The sequence below is a fragment of the Neovison vison genome, chromosome 13 (assembly GCF_020171115.1).
Source record: "Neovison vison isolate M4711 chromosome 13, ASM_NN_V1, whole genome shotgun sequence".
Classification (NCBI taxonomy): domain Eukaryota; kingdom Metazoa; phylum Chordata; class Mammalia; order Carnivora; family Mustelidae; genus Neogale; species Neogale vison.
The window spans coordinates 3,493,876-3,514,860 of NC_058103.1; the positions used below are offsets into that span (position 1 = coordinate 3,493,876).

Sequence of the window (20,985 nt, forward strand, 5' to 3'; positions counted from 1 at the left end):
TTTTTAGCAGGCTCCACACCCAGCGTGGAGCCCAGCCTAGGGCTTGAACTCACCATGCTAACCTCAAGACCTGAGCTCAGATCTAGGGCTGGACACTTAACCAATGAAGCCCCTATTGATGCATAACTTATACACTATGACATCCCCCGGCTTTAAGGGCAGGTCAGAGCCTTCCAGGAAGTGTATACGGTCCTCAGCACAATCCAAGTGAGCCCCTGCTCCCCGCTCCAACCCCAGGCAACCTCTAACTGGCTTCGCCCCTTCCCTACACTTCAAGGTCAGAACCCTACAATGTGTAATATTTGTGTTTGGTTTCTTACTTTTTAAGAATCTTTTATTGTGACACCACCACCCTCTTAACACAATTTGCAGTATACAGCACATTCGTGGGCTCTACGGCGCGTTCGGCTTTTTGCCCTTATCATGTGTTTGAGGTTTACCCCCGTGGCATGTATCAGGTGTTTTCATCCCTTTCTGCGGCTGGGTGATTTTCCGTGGTGTGGATACACTACGCCTTCTTGATCCATTCTGTGTGAACGCGGGCTTCCATTCGTTGCTCTCAGGAGCGATGTCCACGTGCAGATCTGTGCGTGGGTCTCAATTTGCATTTCTCTCGGCAGCTGCAGAGCAGTAAGGCTGCTGTGTCATCCAGTACAGGTGAGGAGCTGCCCGTTTTCTGAAGCAGCCGTACTGTTTACATTCCCACCTGCACGGGGCGAGCGTTCCGGTCCTCCACAACCTTGTCAACAGTGGGCGTGCTCAGTCTCTGGTTAGACGTTCCAGTAGGTGTGTACTGGTGTTTCATTCTGCTTTAACTTGCATTTCCTTTTTTTTTTTTTTTTTTTTTTTAAAGATTTATTTCGGAGAGACAGCACAAATTGGTGGAACAGGTGGAGGAAGAGGGGGAAGCAGGCCTCCTGCCAAGGGGGAGCCCAATACAGGGCTCGATCCCAGGACTCTGGGATCCCGACCTGAGCGAAGGCAGAGGCTTCAACCCACTGAGCCACCCCGGTGCCCCAAAGGTATCTTTTGAAGTGCAAATGTTTTTAATTTTTATAAGGTCCATTTTATCAATTTTTTTCCTACAGAAAAAAAAAATCTAAGACCTCTTTGTCTAATGCCAAAGTCATGAAGATTATCTCCCAAGCTCCTTCTTGAATTTACTTTATTTTCCCTCACCCCCTCCCAGTTCCTAGGCCTGACAGTTCTACTTCCTCAGCTTTTTCTTTTCCCACCAGACACCCCAGTTTTGTCCCCCTCTTTCCCCACTTTTGTCCCCCCCTTTAGCAGTGTTTCTGTTTTGTTTTATTCTGTTTAACTGTTTAACTGTGAGCGTGGAGCCCACTGCGGGGCTTGAATTCCCAACCCTGAGATTGAGACCTGAGCTGAGAGCAAGAGTCTGACCTTGAACGGACTGAGCCACCCTGGCGCCCCTGTTTTTTAAATTCTTAAATCAAATCATAACCCACGAGGGCAGGGATGTTTCTCTGTTTTGGTCAGTGATGAGTCCCCAGGGCCCAGGACAGTGTCTGGCATCGAGTAGGGGCTCAGCAACTATCTGTTGGGTTCAGTCATATTGTTCCATCGCTTTGGGGAGAAAAGTCCAGCTGCGTGATCAAGGCCTACAGGCCCGACACGATCCGGCCCTGCACACCCTGCCCCCTTGCCCACCCCGTCAGGCCTTCTCTCCGGTCCTCAGGTGTGCCAAGCTCACTCCCAAATCAGGGCCTTGGCTCTAATGGTTCCCTCTGCCTGGACTCGAATTCCCTCTGCATTCCTCAGGTCTGACACCTGTCTATCAGAGCTCAGCCTCAGTGTCCCCTTCTCAGATGTGGTCCCCGGCCACCCCATCTAAAGCAGCTGCCCCATCACCATGTCCCATGACACATGGCATCGCCCTACTTTCACTGTCCACAGAACGCCACCTTCAATCCGAAAATTTCCCAGTTCATATCTTTACAGAGCGGTTGGTTATCCTCCGTCTCCGTGGGCCACAGGACAGGAGCAGGGAGGAGAACAGAGCACCTGCCCCTCTTTGGTCAAAGCCCTCCTCCTCCAGGAGCCCTCCTTGGTTTTTACAGCCCTCAGAAGTTCATTGTCTCCTCCTTCTTCTGTTCTTTCCCGCTACGGCAAGCTGTGACATTGGGGGCGCCCGAGGGACCACGCTTCCTGATAGTCCTGGCGCTGGGAAAGTCTCATTCCACACTGACTCTGGGCTCGGCCATGTCCCTTGTTTGGGCCAGTGAGATGCGAGCAACTGTGATGGAGGTAGAGGTCTGATAAGCTCTGGTACACGGGCTTGTTCTCAGTGAAGCCCGTGCACGTGCTGCGAGGAAGGTCCAGTTAGGCCTGCAGAGGCCCCGGAGAAGAAAGCCAAAGGATCTGGGACGACAGCCGGAGCTGGCCGCCCGACAGCCCACGCCAGCCCCCCATGAGAGCACTAAGGGTGTTTCGCTGCAGCCGGCTCATCGCAGGTGTATACATGAGCTCAGCCGATGTCACGGAAAGCAAAAGAACCCACTAGTCCGTGCAGAGAATTGTGAGAAATACGGACTCACTGCTGTCGCACGCCCCTGCTGTGGGGTTGTTTGTTACACAGCAGCAGACAGCTGATACACCCGTGGCGGTCCTTTGCGACTCAGTGTTCCCGCTCCTCACTCCATGCCCATCCCTCTTGAAGGTGGGCAACTCACTCAATTCACCCTCCCAGGCTCTCCCAGGCCTTACTGACCTGTCCTGTTCTCCCTCCACAGTGGACATAAGAAAAGTCCAGGACTTCAGTGACACTTGGCAAGGCCTTCCTTACCCTCAAGGACCACAGCTCCTCACTGGGCAAGGGGAGGCTTCCTGGGGTTCCCTCATCTCCCCATCCAGATAGCACTAGACCCTCAGTAGGATCCCTAAGGCGTGTCCTTGGGGGAGGGGGGTCCCTGCAGTGGAAGCAAAGGACAGTCTTGGAACACAGTAAGACGAGAGGTGGCCCAGCAGTGGGTTACAGGGATGGCTGGCGTCCTGGCCGGCCACATCCCAGCTGTGCACCCTGTGGCCACCCGGCTGGCTCTCAAGAGGATCATAAAAATGCACCTGGGGAGAGTGAGGGAAGGGGCCGGTGTTGTGGGTCAGGGAAGCCCCAGGGGAGGGCGGGTGTGTGTGTGTGTGTGTGTGTGTGTGTGCGCGCGCGCGCGCGCGCTATTCAGGCCACTGGCTGGGTGGGCAACATTCCTGGGGGAGGGAACAGCTAATGCTAAGGTTTGTTCCCTGGTGGGCAGCGGAGGCTGTGCCCGGGGTCACTGCGGCCTGCAGGCCAAGGGGGGTGCAGAAGCCGGGCTGGCGGCCTTGAGGCTGACTCTCGGTGGGGGCTGGGAGCAGCGCTCGGCCTCACTTCCCAGGTCCGGAAATCGAAGCGCCCCTCGGCCTCTTCCGCTCCGGGAGAGCCGCCCTCTCCACGCGGCGCCCAAGCGGGGTCCGAGGGCTCCCGAGCGGGGGAGGCGCGGGGAGAGGAAACCCGGTTCCCCCCCGCCCGCGGCTTCTCGCCCCTCCTCGCGTAACAATCCGCTCCGCCCCCTACACCCCGGGACTTCCGATTGGCGGGTCAGGTCAGCGGTGGGCCCGAGCCCCGCCCCCGGGGAGGGGCCGCTGCCGGTTGGGGGTGAGGGGCGGGGCGGAGCGGACGGGGCGGGGCGGGCCGGGGCGGGGCGGGGCCGACCCGGCGGACGGGCGAACCTGGTGCCGGGCAGCAGAGGGCCGCAGGGATAAAGTGGGCAGGATCGTGGCTATTTGACAGCGGAGCCTGAGACCCAGAGGCTGGCGGGGGCCACGTAGCGAGTGGCGGTCGGGGGCGGAGACCCAAGCCCGGGTAAGGGCAGGCAGATGTCCTTGCCCCCGGGCGACCTGGCTCCACACGCTCGCAGGGCCCGGGACCGGCTGCAGGCTGCGAAGACGCGCGCGGCCGCCAGGGGACGGTGTCGGCCCGCTCTGGGCACTGGTAGGGCGGGACCGCACCCCTGCCTGCTCTGGTCCCTTGTGCCCATAGGGCAACTGAAGCCTAACCCACACTGGCTCCGGCTAGTGACGGCCCCCTCCCCAGGGTCGCGGGGCAGGGACCCAACTTCCCAAGCCCTGCACCCGATGGGTGCCACAAGCCAAGTCAACGTCCCGGCCCCTCCAGGCACCTGCTTTGGCCCCTTGCTGAGTGGCGCCGCCTCCCCAAACTTGTTTCGCCTCTAGTCACTACAGAGAAAGGGTTTCTTCAGAAGCGGGGATCCCAACGCCCACGGCTGGGGGGCCTTGGGAGTGTTCCCACGCTCAGCAGGCACACAAGGGTCGCTGTTACTAAGAGTGAGCTGTGCGACCTGTGCCAGGCCTGGCCCTACGGCCTCAGCGTCCCCCTCTGGCTCACTTCACTGCAGGCCAGAGCTCTCTACCGATGACCGGTTAGTGGAAAGTAAGGCGGAAGGCTCAGACAACGGGGGACGTGCTTGTCCCCATGGCCCTGGTTCAGCCCAGTGAGGAGCTGCTGCCCCAGTCTGGAGGGCTTAGTCAGGTACCTCTTGGCCCTTAGGGGGCACCGACACTCTCAAGGTCATGGAGCCAGGGGGCTGTACTGTGCCCTGGGTGGGGGTGCTGGGGGAGGAAGCAAGCTCAGCCTTCGGCCTTGCCCACTGCTGTCCTTGCTGGCCAGCTCCCCTCCTGCCACCTCTGTCCCCAAGGCAGTTGGACTTGGCCTCCACCTGAGCAGCCAGCTCTGTGTCCCCTGGTCTGCTCTTGTGCTGGGCCTCTGCTGAAGTCTTGGCCTTGTGCTTGGGGCTTCCTAGTGCAAGGGCTCTGGGGCCTGGATGAATCCTGTACTTCCTGCTCCCCACCCTCTGGGGCACCTCAGGCATGAGGACCTGCCCACACTCCCCACAACCAGCCAGGCCTGCTAGGCTCCCGCCCCTGCCTGCTCCCCCCACCCCGGTGCCCTGACCCCATGCACCCCCCCTAACTCCTTCTCCACTAAGTCATCAGCATTTATGTGGCACCCAGTATCCTCCCGCAGGGGCAGGCCGGCCCCCCTCTCTGTGGTCTGACAGAGAAGAACCCCCCAGAGGTGCAGGACAGTACTGTAGGGACCCAGAGAGGCTGGGGGAGCTCCTTTAGTCAGGTGACACCTGAAATGAGGCCATGCAGACTTCTGGGGACTGGCCGTCCAGTCCCGAGGGAACGGCATGAGCAAGGGCCCGGCGACCTGAGCATGACTGGCCAAGGCTTCGGGTAGAATGTGAGAGGGTCTGGCCTTGAGGCAGAGCAGGGGTCTTAGTCTGAGATGGGCAGCACCGTCAAGCAGAGAGGCTCTGAGCCACCTGTTGTGGCTTTGACAGGATCCCTCTCGGGCTGGAGGAGGCTGGGGCTGAAAATGGCTCCACAGGAGTTGGGGGGCAGACTGGGTCCGGGAGGTGGGATGGAGCAGTGCAGACGCGTGGGTCAGTGTGTGGACACAGAGCCCAAGGGACCTGGTGAATGACACAAGGCTGCGTGTGACTCCCCCCTCATCTCAGGTAACCTCCTCCTGGAAGTGTCTCGTGCCCACTCACCTCTAGTCCTCAGAACATGCTCGAAGGGCCTGTTCGTTGGAAAGGTTACTGAGTGAAGCTGCTTAGAAATGCTCGCTGGCTGCCAGACTCCCCAGGCCCGGGATGGAGGGGCCCTGACCCACACCCCAACCTGGGTCTGAGGCCTCCCTTCTGTGAGGGAGAGAGACTTCTAGGGGGACCCGCCGCTCTCATCAGCTCTCGCAAAGAAGTCTGAAACCCCAATGCGCCTTGGAACTCACGAAACCAAAGCCTTCCCTTCTTGGGTCCAGATGAAGCTTATTAGCTCCACCTCTGTGGGCAAAGCCCTGTCCCCTGAGCCTCAGCTTCCCTACCTGAAAAGCGGGCTGACAGTCCAACTTTACGGGCAAGTCAGTGACGTGACGGCCGCAAGATCGCATTTTGCCAATGGGAACTACCTCTTAAAACACTGATCTTGGGGCGCCCTGTGGCTCAGTCAATCGAGCATCTAACTCTTGACCTCAGGGTCATGAGTTCAAGTCCCATGTTGGGGGTAGAATTTACTTAAAAAAAATTATCTTAACTACAAAAGTAAAATCTAAGTATGTACCCTTGTACATACTCTTGTGAAAGATTGTGAAAGATTCAAACCACCAAGAAGGTACAGAGAAAAACAGAAAGGGTCCCTTTCTCCTTTTTGCCGATTCTCTCCCCAGGAGGCTCTGCTGGCGATAGATCCATGTGTGGCTCCCAGCATTTTTCAAACTACATGTATGCCTTTTTTTTTTTAAGACTTTATTTATTCATCTGACAGACAGAGACCACAGGTAGACAGAGAGGCAGGCAGAGAGAGAGGAGGAAGCAGGCTCCCCACAGAGCAGAGAGCCCGATGTGGGGCTTGATCCCAGGACCCTGAGATCATGACCCAAGCCGAAGGCAGAGGCTTAAACCCACTGAGCTACCCAGGTGTCCCATGTATGCCTTTTCTTTCCCCATTTTTAGGTTAGAATATTTTAAAATGCCGAGGCTAGCTCTGTGCCAGGCATAACTGTGTCCTGTGAGAGCTTGGTGTCTCCTCAGGACGGCTCTCTGTGGCAGAGGTCCTTCCTTTCCCCACGACGAAGGGGCAGCTCAGGCGCTCTGTTCTTGCCTGTGGCCCCGTGATACTGGTGTGTGTGTTGGGCAGAAGGCAGCCATATGACTCACCTTCTAAACCAGGACCCATTGAGAGTGAAGGGGACACTGTCACATTTATTCCAGCATGACTGGCACTGTCCCGGGTAAATACTTGCACAAGTCAGGCTTCTCCAGGGGTGGGCCCTGCCTCCAGGGGGCCTACGCCAAAATGAGAATCCACCAGCTCATTCAATGAGAAAGCCCGAGATGCAGCAAGGCCCGATCCAGAGACCCTACAGGGACCCAGGGATGCCAGGGGAACTTGCTGGGGGTGAGGGTCAAGAGTGGAGTCTCGGCCATACGAGGGAGCTGGTCCCTAGGCTTCAGGCTCCCACAGCCCGCTCTACAAGCCCAGGAGAGGAGCAGGGACCAGCTGCTGTTTGGCAAAAACCAGAGCTGGGAAGGGTGAATTGTGATTATGTTAGACCTTCCTCTTTGGCCGGTCACCTACGTGGTTTCCAGGTTGTCACTATTAAAAACACAGCAGGCACACGACCTCCCTGTTGCTTGTAGTCACCTATGTTCTCCTCAAAGGTTGAACTCTGAAGTAGACAGAGATATGAAATAAAGTCTAACTTCTTTCTTAAGATTCTAAAGGAGTAAGCAAGAGGACAAGAACCCCAGTAGTGACTGTTGGACATGGAACCTGCTGGTGTGTGGGCCAGTGCTTCTGTGGGATGAGATGCCTCCCCCACCAGAATTGCTGGACCCAAGTGCATAACATCTCCCCTGCTCAGCGCAGAGGTCAGTGCCTGGAGGTGCCCTCCCCTTGTCTGCCTGAGAGTGAGGGTCTAATTCTTCACCCTCTTAAATGTTTGCTGATTTCTTACCAAGCTGAAGACCTTCATGTGTTTATTGTCCACTGCGGGAGTTGCCTGTTCATGCCCTTCACCCATTTTCCTCCTAGGTTGGTGCTTCTCACTGGATTACTGGAGATGCTTACCCCTTCCGACTGTCAGTCCTTCACTTTGCATGCTGGACTCTTTGATTCCCAGGATATCACTTGTCTCCCCTTGGTTTTATCCTGTCTTTAGTCTGTGTTGGTATCTCAAGCTGAGCCTTGAAAGACCAACTGGATGGTGTGAAAAGTTCTGTGGGACAGCTTGAACCTGAGTGCATGGGGGGACAAGCCTGGCCATCCAAGGGGAGAAGCTGGAGGGGGAGGAGAGAGCACCTGTGGAACGGACCCTTGGAGGCCGAGGGGGCTTTGGCCTAGCACAGCCAGGTGAAGTCCAGGACCGAGGTGAGGTGGGGGCAGGGGGTACCCCATCCTCTTTCCTGGTCCTGGCCATTTTGCATCTGGCCTTGCCAATCCTACTCTTCCTTTTGAGATCTGAAAATCCACCTGATGCATTTCACAGATAAGAGACTGAAGACAGGTGGAGTTACTGAGCCTAAGTCCCCACAGCTGGTGAGTAGCTGATTAGATCCCAGCATGTTTGGCACCAGCCTCCTCCCCCAGGAAGCTCCCTCTGCTCCTCCCTCTACCTGTTACACACACCTTGAACTGGGCTCCAGGCCCCTGATTCTACTTCCTGCCTGGGCATACCCAGGTGTCCTGTGGGACAAGCTCTCCCAGGAGAGAGGGGAATGGACTTGGGTTGGGTTCCAGAGGGAACATAACAGGGTCAAAAGTCAAAGCCCATACCAAGAAGGCAGCCCCCCCACTCCCTTCTGCCCCGCCACCCTTCACCCCCCAAGTCCATCCTCCCTTCCTGAGGGAAGCTGCCCCTTTGCACCCTGATCACGCTGTTCCTGAAGCAGTCTGGCATTAAGAAGGGGCTGCAGGAGGTCACACCCTACCCTGGCACCTCCTCCCTGGGTCTGGGCCCCAGTGTGGCCCCCAAGTAGGCACAGGCTAGCAGTGCTGGGGGCCTCACATGTGCTCAGGCACAGAGGAACAGCTCCCACCAGCAGAAGATGCCTCAGCAACCCAGACCAGCCCAGAGCGGCACGTACCCCTGAAGATGAGTCTGAAAACAACCTTGGGAGAAGAGAGCAAGCCACTGAAAGGGAGGGCTGATTGGTGCCATGATGGACAGAGTTGCAATGTTAGCCACCACCACGGGAAAGACCCAGAGCTGGGCTGGGGGAAGGACAGTCACACGGGCCTTCAGTTTTACCCACCTGTTATTTCTGAAACTGGACCATGACTCCCAGGCATTCATTGTGATTATTTTTATATGCCTGAAATATTTCACTAACCAACTGACTTCCAAATCCCTTCCGACTTCACTTCCAGATCCTCAGGACAAACCCGAGCTCCTTGCCCCAGTGTCCAAGGCCTGGCCTCTCCCAGCTGACCTCTGAAGCCTCCCTCTGCCTCTCCTAGACCTTTGCTCCAGCTGTGCCTCAGCCAGGAATGCCTTTCCTCTGCCCCACCTGGTCTTTCTGGTTAATCCACAGGGACAGGAAGCTTCTAAGTGGTGGAGAAGTGGGATCCAACCTGAGTTCTAGCAAGATGCCTTTAGGAGTCCCCGTGAGGAGGGCAAGGTGAAGGGTGAGGCGAGGCGGCAGGGAGAGGTAGAGAGAGACCGGCGGTGAGGCCCTTTGCACACACTGGCAACCGCAGCCCATGCCCTGGCATCCTCAGTCCATCAGTAGTCATGGCGATGAAACTCCAGCCCTAGAAGTGAGGACGAGGAAGCCAGGAGCTTCCTTGAGCTCCAGATAGTTGACCTGGGGCACCACTTTCCTAGTTTGTCTCCAGGGCCTGGTGGGGGGCGGCGGTGCTCCAAAGGGCCTGTCAACCCCAGGCTCTCCATACAGTGTCTCCCCACCCCATCATACTCAGAAATGCCAGAATGGGAAAGCTAGGACAAAATGCAGGGAAACGGGGGACCAGAGAGGTCAGCAGGGAACAGCTGAGGTGAGGTAGGTGGATGCCAGATTCCTGGGACAATGACCTCTATGTGACCTTTAAATCTGGTGGTGGCCCTGGACCCCCTGAGAGCTTCAGGGCGGGCCTAGGAGACCACACCCCGCCTAGGTGGGGGTCTCAGCATGACCTTGGGCGCCTGCATGTGTGGCACCCCCAACCTTGGACCCTTTGTGGAGAGGTGGGGGTCCGATCCCCCCCCAAGAACGTCTGAAGAAAAGCAGGGGAAGCACCTGGCTTCCCTTGGGGCTGCTCCTCACTTGGAGGCCACCTCCCCGCGAGCCTCCATCTCCTGGCCTGTGAATTGGGGGTCATAACTCCCCCCGCTCCCGGTTGTGAGAATGAAATCAATTGTTCAGCACAGAGAGTGGCACAGGGGACGCGCTCATTCACGGCTCCCGGGAACGTCAGCCTAGAGCAGGGGCTCCCGGTACCGGATCCTGGCCGGGTAGAACGCAGTGGGGGGCCCTTAGGGGTCACAGCTCTGCCTCTTGATCCCCTCCACGGCCAGTCGGGAAAACAGTCCCGGAGGTCTCCCTCAAGGTCACAAAGGGCCAGTGCAGAGGGGAGGTGGAATACGACTCCTGGCGTGACGAGGCAGGCACTGTCCGCGGAGACTCGCAGTAAGCATGGGGCCCGCGATCCTGCAGGGCCCCGGCCGCCGGCTGGGGAGCCCACGGGGATCCTCTCCTCGCCGGCCGCTCGGGTTTCCCGGAGCCCCGCCCCGTGTCGGCCGAGCCAACCCCGCCCCCCGCGCGCCCTCAAGTTTCTCCCAACTTTTCCGCGGGTCCTGCCGGGCGCCCCGCCCACCAGCTGGTGACGCAACAATGGTGCAGCGTAGCGACCAATGAGCGGCGACGGGGCCCAGCAGAGCGGGCCAATGGCGGCGGCGGACGGTCCCGCGGTCCTGCCGGGCCGGGGCCGCACTGCGCCGCCCGCCGCCCGCTCGCCCGCCCGCCGCCGGCGCCGCCGCCCAGCTATCGGGCCGCGGTGGCTCAGACCGCGGCTGCGGCGGGCGCGGGCGGCGGCGGCCCGCCCGTCCTGGGACCTTCGCCTGCGCGCCTACCCGCGGGGGATCGGTGCGCGCTCCGGCCCTACGCCGGGACCGGGACGTCAGGCCCCCGGCCCCGCCGCCCCCCCACGGTGAGTCCCCCCTTCCCCCGGCCCGCTCGGCGCGCAGCCCCCGCCCCGGGCGCTCTCCCCCGGCCGCCGCCCCCTCGTGTTCGCTGGGCACATGCACACGCAGGTGCAGCCCTCACTGCGCTGGCAAACACCCTGGCCTCGCCCCCCGCGACCCGCGGCCGCCGGGAGGGGACGGGGAGGAGCTGGCGGGCTGCCCCGGGCGCACTGCCCAGCCCTCGGTGGCCCAACCCCCCATTCACGGAGCCGCGGCGGTGACTCGCTGCCCAGTGACGTGGGGCTGCCCAACTTTACGTAACCCGCCTGGCGCCCCACGGGTATCCACACCGGGTACATACACCTGGGGCGCAGAGTCCCGGGCTTGGGGGGTTGCTCCGGTCATGGGGCCCCCCGGAAGAGCACTCTGGCTGCAGCCCACCCCGACCGCGCCCGTCTCTGTAACTTAGTTACCCAGTGTGTGTGGACGCGGCCTGTCCGCAGACCCAGCCCCCTTGCAACCAAGGACTTATCCTTGAGGGAAGGCAGTGGGGAGCTTGGACCAGGGTCAGAGGCTAGGTCTCAGGTTGGGGCTGGGGGCTCAGAGGGCAAGGCCAGGCAGGGATCAAGCTGGGCACCCTGTGGGTTGGGCGTCCCCCCACTTCTGGAACGAGCCCAAATCGGGAGGGACAGAATCTGTGTTCTAGGCCTGGCTGTACCATGATTGCTGCCTGACCTTGGACAAGCTTGCCCCTTGCTGGAAAATGGGATGACAGTACCCGGTTCATCTAGTAGTTGGGAAGCTCAAGAGAAGTAGCAGATCTGGAGGCGATCTGCTGTGAAGAGTTGTGCTCCCGGCTCTAGGTTGATTTTGTCCTCCCCCCTCCTGCCAGCAGCTAGGCTTGCTGATATCCAGCAAACACCAGGTTGGGGTGGAAGGCTCCACCCCACCTCGTCCTGCTGGGGCTCAGTGTTTATTCCTCCCACCCTTTTCTTACAGATGAGGAAGTTGAGGCTCAGAGAAGGAAAGTGATACACTCACGTCCTGTGATCCCAGTCCAGGAACCAGGTAGGTCTGGGTCTAGAGCTCTGACCCTACCTGGCCCCATGGGGGGAGGCTCTAGGAGCCCCCATCTGTGGTCAGGGTTCAGAGAGATAGGGTGATGGTTAGGTGGGGCTCGGCCCAGGTGGAGTTGTGGATTACAATATTTACTCCCCTACCTGGTCTTTTCTGTTTGGGGTTGAATGTACCTGGTCAACCAGGTCAGGGGGTCCCTGGGCTGGAGGAGGGGTATTGGTGGGTTTTCAGGGTGGCCTTGACTATGGGTGGGGTTGTGAGGGTAGGGGGAAGGGAAGGGCATCTCTAGAGGAAGTGCCAGAGAACGAGACACAAAAAGATTGGGAGATCAGGTGCAGCTTGATCAAGGACGTAGGGAGGTGATTATGGGTCCAGGAGAGAGGGGAGCTGTGAAAAGTAGCTGGAGCTTCCGGGGCGGGTGGGGTGTGGGAGTCTTACCGCCATGTCTTCCCCGCAGGTGGTCAGTCGCCGGGCCCATGCCGTGAGGCCGCCACCAGCATGCCTTGGGACGCACGGCCCGGGGGCGGTGCGGACGGTGGGCCGGAGGGCGCAGGCGCGGCGCGCTCCCGGGCGCAGAAGCAGTGTCGCAAGTCGTCCTTCGCCTTCTACCAGGCCGTCCGCGACCTGCTGCCGGTGTGGCTGCTCGAGGACATGCGGGCCAGCGAGGCTTTCCACTGGGACGAGCGCGGCCGCGCCGCCGCCTACTCGCCCTCCGAGGCGCTGCTCTACGCGCTCGTGCACGACCACCAGGCGTACGCGCACTACCTGCTGGCCACGTTCCCGCGCCGCGCGCTCGCGCCGCCCAGCGCCGGCTTCCGCTGCTGCGCCGCGCCCGGGCCGCACGTGGCGCTGGCGGTGCGCTACAACCGCGTGGGCATCCTGCGCCGCATCCTGCGCGCCGTGCGCGACTTCCCGCCCGAGGAGCGCGCGCGCCTGCTGGACCGGCGGGGCTGCGGCCGCGTGGAGGGCGGCGGCACGGCGCTGCACGTGGCCTGCGAGCTGGCGCGCCCCGAGTGTCTCTTCCTGCTGCTCGGCCACGGCGCGTCGCCCGGCCTGCGGGACGGCGGCGGCCTGACGCCGCTGGAGCTGCTGCTGCGCCAGCTGGGCGGCGACGCCGGGGCCACCAATGCCGCCGCCGCCGCCGCCTCCGGGGTGCCCACCGCACCCGGGGAGGCGCGCCAGCGCCGCCTGCTGCTGCTCGACCTGCTGGCGCTGTATGCACCCGCCGGCGCCGCCGCGCCTGCCTGCCGGGAGCTGCTGGGCGACCGGCCGCGCTGGCAGCGGCTGCTGGGCGAGGACAAGTTCCAGTGGCTGGCGGGCCTGGCGCCGCCCTCGCTCTTCGTGCGCGCCATGCAGGTGCTGGTCACCGCCATCTCGCCCGGACGCTTCCCCGAGGCCCTGGACGAGCTGCCCCTGCCGCCCTTCCTGCAGCCGCTGGACCTCACGGGCAAGGGGTAGACCTTGCCGGGGGTTGGGGGGGACACCCCCTGAGCGCTGGATTTTCGGAAAATCTATTTTTCAGAGCGATGTACCCAGCACTTTACATATATTGGTCTCTGTACAGGAGAATCTCTGCTTCGTATGTTGTGTGCGTTGTGGGCTGGGCCGGGCCGGGCAGGTGGGCCCCCAGCTGCAGGTTTCCTGGGGCTGGCTGAGCTCACCTCCCCACTGCTCTCCGCTCCCCAACTTTTTGCAAGGGTTCAGAGGTCATGCGACTCTCTAGAGCCAGGCCCAACCCTCCACTTGCTGGCTAGCCACCAAGGGCGGTGAGGACCAGTGGCCCGTCTTGATCTAGAGCTTCTAGGACTAGGTGTCCTAGAGGGAGCAACAACAGCTGAGCAAAGGAGTTGGACAGTGGCACGCGGTGTGGACAGGCGGGGACGGCTTGTGCGGAAGCTGAGAGCAGGTCTTGTGAAATCCTAGGAATTCCTCTGCATTAGGCACGTTCAGCCTTGTAAACTCCCCTGTGGGGGAGAGGAGGGCAGAAGGCTTCTCCCCCCTCCCACACTGGCCCCCTGCCGGGCCTTGGGTATCCTTGTAACAGCGACTGGACTTGTCCCTGTCCCTTCTGCTCTTTCCTGGCACGTAGCAGTCATCTAGTCCTGGGGCCCCTGCTTCTCTTACCTCCACTGTGGAGCCCCTGGCCCCTGGCTCCAGCCCGTCTTCAGGTGGGTTGGATGCTCCTTCTCCAGGCCTGACCACCCTCCAGCCCTGGGTATGGGCTCCCCTGTGTCCCCTGGCTCAGCCCCCAGTGGGTGTTCGGCAGTGCTTGTGGCTGACGGGGCAGCTGTAGCTCCTGGTGGCCAAGGGCTCTTAGCCCAGCCCCTGTACCTTCTGCCAGAAGGTTCTGCAGATGACCTGTTAACAGATGTGCCACTGCTCCTCAGGAGCATGCTCTGTGCCCCGAGGAGCCTGGAGCCCAGGGAGGACGGCCAGGCGGCCCTGCCCGGGGAATTCCACCGGGCCATGAAATTCAACCTGTGCCATCCCAGGCTGGAGGGCCGCCATGTCCTGCCGGGAGCCGCAGCCTGAAGGTCGGCCCAGTGGTGGGGAGGAAGGGAGAATGGAGGAGTACGAGGCTGAGGGACTGAGATTGCAGGTGGGAGTAAGGGCTCCTCCCTCCTGCTGTGTGTCCTGTGGGTCAATTCAGGAGCTTCTCTGAACACTGACACTGGGGTCAAATGGATGCTAACCTCTCTCCCAGCTCACAACTTGGGGCATCAGGAGCCCCGGCTCATCGAGGCAGTCCCGGGTCTTCAGATCAGCAATGCTGTTGTTGGGGGGAGGGCTTGTTGCCTTTGGGGTGGATGGAGATGGAGACAGAGTGGCTCAGAGTAATGGGGGGCTCCTGGGCCGTGGGCCTGTGGAGGGCCTTGGTGCCTGGAGCCACCAGCAGCCTCTGCCTGGGAAGACCGACAGGGAGCCTGGGCCTGCAGACTTCCTGTCCTGTCTCCCAGGCCCAGCTCTGTCCTCAGTGGGTCCACCCTCCTGGGCCCCTCTTCCCGTCCACTCTACACCTACAGCTGCTCCTCTGAGGGCCCCAGGCTGGGATTGGGGTGATGCAGAGTTGGGGGAGCTGCCCGGCCTCGGGCCTCCCCAGGAAGCTGTGGAAGGGGGCCCCACAGAACCCATTGTCAGGCAAACAGGAGGCAGGACCTGGGCGGGATTGTTCTGGGCACTGCAGCCTGGGGACCTAGCCTGAGCACATGTTCAGGGAAAGTTCAGGGGCCCAAACGGGGTGGTTTGGTTGGAGGGTGACCGGGAAGCAGAAGCTGTGGGGACTGCTCCATCATTTGCTGGGTGACTTTGGGGCCTCTAGGCCTTGGAGGGCTGAGAGGGCAGGAGGAGGCACTGGCCCCTGATGTCCTCACTGTGAGCGAGTGGGACGGGGTCTGGGAGGGTAGTGGCGTTCACTTTGCTTGGAGTTGCACCGAGGGCCACAGAAACCAAGGCCTGGCCGGCGTCACTGCCCGATGGCTGCAGAGTGGGGCCTGATTCCTGCCACAGCTCCCGCGGAGACTCACGGGGGGCCGCCTGGCTCAGGGCACTGCAGGCGTCTGTGAGTGCAGAGGACCTAGGGAAATGGTGCAGGGTGATAAGTGGAACGTCAGGGTTATCTGGTGGCCACTCCTGGCCAGAGGGAGGGCAGGAGGCTGGGCAGGAAGTACCTAGCATTGGGCTTATCAGAACCTGGGGCCCTGCAGTCCCAGAAAGGGCAGCCAGCGACTCAGCTCTCAGTCATTGGCAGGTGGCCTTGGTGGCTTCTCAGAGGCGACCGGTCTCTCTGCCCATGGCGAGGCCTTCTTTTCTCCAGAGTGAGGCACCTTGTTTTGCACCTTGGGTTCACCAACTCCAGTCTTTCTATGGAAAACCTGACAGCGCCCAAGACTGCCATCCCCGTGCCCACCTGGCGGCCCAGGAACCCCAGCCTGCTAGAGCTCGGGGGCCAGAATCGCGTTCCCCCACAAGAGGACAGGGAAGGCGAGGCCACTCCTCCACAGAGCGGTCGTGATCTCAGGCAGGGAATGGCCATCACGGGATGGCCCAAGCTATTGGGGTGGCCTGGGGGAGGTGGCCGTAAGGGCAGGGGAGTGAGGGCCTGCTCGGACTTCAGACTGTATCACCTCGATGCAAATTACTGTGATTTCCCTTCTGTTTCACCAGCTTCAACTACTGGGCTGAGAGCAATTTCCTAAATGACGGCCCGTCCTGTTCAGAACAAGGATGCTTCCTGGGCGCCGGGAAGGAAGGAAGCCAGCGCGGTCAGGGGAAGCTGTGCAGGGTCTGCCCCTGTTCCAGAAGCGAGAGGCTGCTGCCGTGGCTCCCCTGTGGTTCAGTCCGGCTGCATTTTTAAATGGAGGCATGATTGACCTATGACAGAGGCACATTTTATATATTTTGGAATATATATAGATGGAATATATAGAATAAAAGATGGGAAGAGGCCTTTTTAAGACTTTTTAAAATAGGCTTTACATCCAGCATGGGGCTTGAACTCAAGACCCCAAGATCAAAAACCATATGCTGCCCCCACCGAGCCAGCTGGGTGCCCTGAGAATCACAGACCTCACCTGTGTCATGAGGAGTTCTGACAAATGTCTACACACATGTAACTACCCCAGTCAAGACAGAGATTTCTGTCTTCAGTGATTTGTAAAATGAATTTCTGCTTCTAGAATTCACGCTCCAGGTGGAACACCGGAACTGCAGGGAGAAACCGGGGCAGGGCGTGGCTGGGCTTCGCAGGGCAGGGGCGTCCTGCTCTCCCCGCCCCCCACGTGGCCGCCAAATAAAGGGGCCAACTTCAAACTTACTATAAGCATTTTCCTATATTGTAAAATGCTTCGTGTAAGTGGGATTTCTCAGAGGTCTTTGGTGTTTGCTTTGTGACATTTGACTCACTAGAGTCAATGTTAGGACTGTTTCTAAAATGTGAATTTTATTTCTTTTGAAATAAATAATACATTTACATGGCTTGAAATTCAAAAGATACAAAAAGGTCTAGACCACAGGCAACCACTGTGACCAGCTGTGTAGTGAACCCACCGGCAGTTAAACGGGTCTCAATCTCTCTCTCTCACCCTCTGCACGGTTTTTGGCCCAGCCACGTCCCTACGCACGGCCAACAGCGTGGATGTAGCCACGCCATGGCCTGTTTCCCCAGGACACCTGCCCTGTGACGGCAGTGCCCGAACTCGTCAGGCCACTCCTAGGCGCTGGGGTCACAGGACGGCCTGCATCATACGTCTGCCCCTGACTTAGGATCTGTTCTTGAGGACAGGGTCCCAGAGGCAGACTTGGTGGGTTGCAGGTTTTAAGTCCGCTCCCCTTGCTCCGTCCGCACCCCGCCTGCGTGCCAGGCGTTTGCTGAGCAACACCCTTTCATCCGTGTCCATACAAGGGCCTTAGGTGTTCCTCTGACTGGTGTGGACACGTTCTTAAGGTATATATTCGCCATCGGTGATGTTGCAACTTCCCCCTTTAAGTGGGGTTTTAAATTTGTAGTATTTTACTATTTTGAGGAAATCAAACCTATATACTTAATTTCCTCTGTGGGAAAGCCCTTGTCCTCCAGAAATCAGATACTACTCCCCCTAGTTTTAAAGTGGGTTCCACACCCAGCATGGAGCCCAATGTGGGGCTTGAACTCAACCCTGAGATCAAGATCTAAGCTGAGATCAAGAGTCGGAGGCTTCACTGGCTGAGCCATCCAGGCGCCCCTGATTTAAAGATTCTTTAATCCGTTTAATAGTTATTTTGTCCACATAATGAAGGGGTGGGGCACATCAATTGTGACCTCCCCTGCCTGTCCCCTCCCCTAGATGTGCCTTCATCACGCTAGTTCCCTGCCCGGCAGGTCAGGCCGCCTGCCGTCCCCAGCCCGCCCGCCCACGCCATGCTTGCGTCGCCGGCGGCTGTCAGCACTCATGGGAATTCCCACCTGTGTCTTCCCAGGTCTGGAGTTCCACAGAGCTGGGCTCCACTCCCAGTGGCCCCTGTGTGACCTCCAGCAAGTTACTGAACCTCCCTGTCACCAAGGCTGACAAGATTTCCCTCAGCGGGCTCTAGGGGGACACGGAGCTGTGCAGGAGCCCCAGGCACATGTCTGGCATTCGGGGCACTTGTGGGCACGAACATTATTCAGGGACTTCTTCCCTGCCTCCCCTGACAAAACGTCCCAGAGAGGGTTCTTTTCTTTCTTTAAGATTTATTTATTTGAGAGGGAGGGAGAAAAAGAGACAAGAGCAAGCGAGAGCACAAGAGTAGGGGGACAGAGAAGCAGACAGCCCGACGCAGAGCTCCATCCCAGGACCCTGAGATCACAACCCGAGCCGAAAGCAGACGCCTCACCGACCGAGCCACCCGGCCCCCAGCCGCCGAGAGGTTTTTTTTTTTTAAAGATTTTATTTATTTGACAGAGAGAGATCACAAGTAGGCAGAGAGTCAGGCAGAGAGAGAGGAGGAAGCAGGCTCCCTGCTGAGCAGAGAGCCCGATGTGGGGCTCGATCCCAGGACACTGGGATCATGACCTGAGCCGAAGGCAGAGGCTTAACCCACCGAGCCACCCAGGCGCCCCATTCTACCAAGCGTTCTGACAAACTGAGTTAAACGCTTTGGGGAGGGTGGATGGCTAGTTTCCTTTGTCTTTCATCAGGGACATCGGACATGTCTTCTGAATTCAAACTTTCTCCGCCGTCTTCTGTGGAGTGTGACAGTCCCTGACAGGAGCCGGACACGCCTCGTTCAGGTCTTCTGTGGCATCAGCATGTCCTGCTGCTATGAATGGGATCCTCTCCCACATGCTGGTTTCCAGCAGAGCGTGGCCGACACTTGGGTTTGTTTCTTGGATGGAGTCTTAGGCCCAGGGGCTCGAACCCTTCCGAAGCCTGCCCATGGCAGCCCGGCCTCGGCGGGCCTCTAAGTGGAGACAGCTCTGTGCTCCGCCTCCCCTGACAGCGTCCTTCCCAGGGGCAAGCGGGAGCACATCTACCTCTGGATGGCCGCCCTGGGGACGCTGGTGCATATTTAAACATCACGTCGGCCATGCTCTCCCGGCTGTGGGGCTGGGCTGGCCGACGCCATTGGCAAATTCTTCCAGCACAGGTGGGCAGGCCAGCCTCATGAGTGCCTGCCGGGGGCCCTTTCTCACAGCCCAAACACCAGACTTGACCAGGTTTGGAAAAAGTCTAGTTTATTGCACTGTCTCAAAGCACAACTAAAAATTAAAACCAGAAGGAAAAACCATACAAAGCACTGAAGCTAAAAGTAGTTTAAAAGTATCCAACTAGACTTAGGTTTAATTGCACTAAAGTCCCGTGGGTTTAGGGGAACTCTGCTGTCTGAGGGGGGCCGGGCAAGGCACAACATACAAGAGAGGGGCCGCAGCCAGCCTGGGCTGGCCTCTGCCGTCACCGAACTCCGAAAACAAGGATTCTACAAAAGTGGAGTGTGAAGTAGGATCTGGGATTTCAGACTCTTGTCCTCGTTTAGACCGGGAACACCCCCATCTTTGCGGCTGGCCGGGTCCCATCAGAGAATACATCTGATCGCTCTTTAGCTGTGGCCTGGGGGCTCCCGGACACACTTGCTTAGGAGAAAACAGGCATCGAGTAACTGGGCCCTGGGCCAAAGGCAGACTAAAGAAAGCAGCGAGGCTGGAGTCCTGCTTGGGAGCCGCCTGCGGGATGGGGGCGCTGACCCCGGGGTGGACCCGTGGTGCTGCTGCTGAGCCCATGGCCCAGATGCCCGCAGGACCCCAAGGACTGAGGTCTAGTGAGGCCACTGCAGGCCCCATCGGGAACTCCCGGAAGGCGTCCACGCGAGCCCGGCGACGGTGCTGCTCCCGCTCGGAGCCAGCCGGCAGGTCCCACGACGGTCCCAGAAGGGGTGCCCGAGCTCGGGGAAGCTGCGGCGGAGGACTGGGCAGGCCCAGGGCAAACCACGCGGAGGAACGAAAGGCCTTCCGCCGGTTTCAGGGAATAGATTTCTCCTCTAAATTTATAAGAGCTGATTTCGAGTGAGGTATTTTATGCAGGTTTGTAATACAACAAACAAAAAAGGCAATAATTAGTAGACGCATCCTGGGAGAACGCTTCTGGGCTCCAGGACGGCCGCCAGCAGCACTGCACAGCACTGTGACGAGCATGCTCAGTGAGCAACCCCGGCTGGGCTCCCCCACGGCCCGCTGCGCCTCCCGGGGCCACGGCTGCCTTGGAAACACGTGTACCATTTCTATTCCGTGTCCTCCACCGGCCGGTATTGTTTTGGCTAAAGTGTGTTCTCCAGGAAGTGAGCGTGCCGTGCCCTGTGAGCGGGCCGGGAGGGCACGGGTCGGGGGGGGGGGGGGTTGTGTGTGTGTGTGTGTGTGTGTGTGTGTGTGTGCGCGCACATGCGCACTGTGTGCTGGCACAGACCAACCAGTGCCCCACCTCTCTGATGTGGGCTGGGTTTCCCAGCCAGGGTGTCCAGCGTGGAATGTGCTAGAACTCAAGTCCCTGTGGCGACCGTGAAGCTGAGCAGGACCCTCTCAGCGGTGGGAGCGCGCTGACCTCCGGCTCCCTGGCTCATACCTGCGGGGGGGGCTTGGCAAGGCCGGGCGGAGGCCAGTGCTGCCGCGCTCGGAGGCGGCCTCGGCAGGAGCTCAGAGGCACGGCCGCGCCGGCAAGGGCTCCGGATCACTTGGCTGAGGCTGTGGGTTCTGGAACAAGACGGAAACAAACATGGATGAAAGCAAGTGTGGGCGGTCCAAGTCGGCCCGACGTGTCTGGACAGGAGCCGACGAGGTGTGGCCAAGAGCCCGCGACTCCAAAACCACCGTGTCCACCCCCGTCTCGGCCTCCTCCCTCCTGAGCGCCTGGCCCGAGGCTCCGTCAGATGACCTCCCACTCGTCCTCCAGGTCCTCGGGGTGGGGGGTGGTGGCATGGCCGCTCGCGGCACCAGGCGAGTGGCTGAAAGTCCTCGTCAGCCGCTGCAGGAGGTAGCCGGGGGGGCCCACGGCCCACAGCTCATCTGACGAGGTCACTGCAGGGACGAGAGGCAGACGCACGCTCGTGAGTCACCCGCCGGGGCGGTGGGCACAGGTGCAGTCGGCCGGCTCCCGGTCCTGCCGTGGCACTTTCTAGCTGGCGGCCCCAGACACGCCACCCCCAATCTGTGCCTCGGTTCCCTCAGCTCTAAAGTGGATGGCCCAGTTCCGGCCAGCTCT

General features: G+C 59.8%; 2 protein-coding genes across 3 annotated transcripts in view; one reads left to right on the forward strand and one right to left on the reverse strand.

The window, feature by feature from the left end:
• The first annotated feature begins 10,575 nt into the window (after positions 1-10,575).
• On the forward strand, positions 10,576-16,225 carry ANKRD9 (ankyrin repeat domain 9). Its single transcript, XM_044230911.1, has 3 exons — positions 10,576-10,728; positions 11,702-11,770; positions 12,237-16,225. Exon 3 carries the CDS (start codon positions 12,278-12,280, stop codon positions 13,235-13,237), a length of 960 nt encoding a protein of 319 aa, XP_044086846.1. The 5' UTR covers positions 10,576-10,728; positions 11,702-11,770; positions 12,237-12,277; the 3' UTR covers positions 13,238-16,225.
• A 2,725-nt stretch (positions 16,226-18,950) lies between these two features.
• Positions 18,951-20,985, reverse strand: part of TECPR2 (tectonin beta-propeller repeat containing 2) — a 98,701-nt gene continuing 96,666 nt past the window's right edge. For both annotated transcript variants that reach the window (XM_044231441.1, XM_044231443.1), the window contains exon 20: positions 18,951-20,801. In XM_044231441.1, the coding sequence (XP_044087376.1) occupies positions 20,650-20,801 (152 nt within the window). In that variant the 3' untranslated portion in view covers positions 18,951-20,649. The remainder of the gene's footprint in view (positions 20,802-20,985) is intronic.

Excerpts from the sequence above, each read along its gene's own strand:
- ANKRD9 (XM_044230911.1), top strand. The coding sequence starts at position 12,278 with ATGCCTTGGGACGCACGGCCCGGGGGCGGTGCGGACGGTGGGCCGGAG.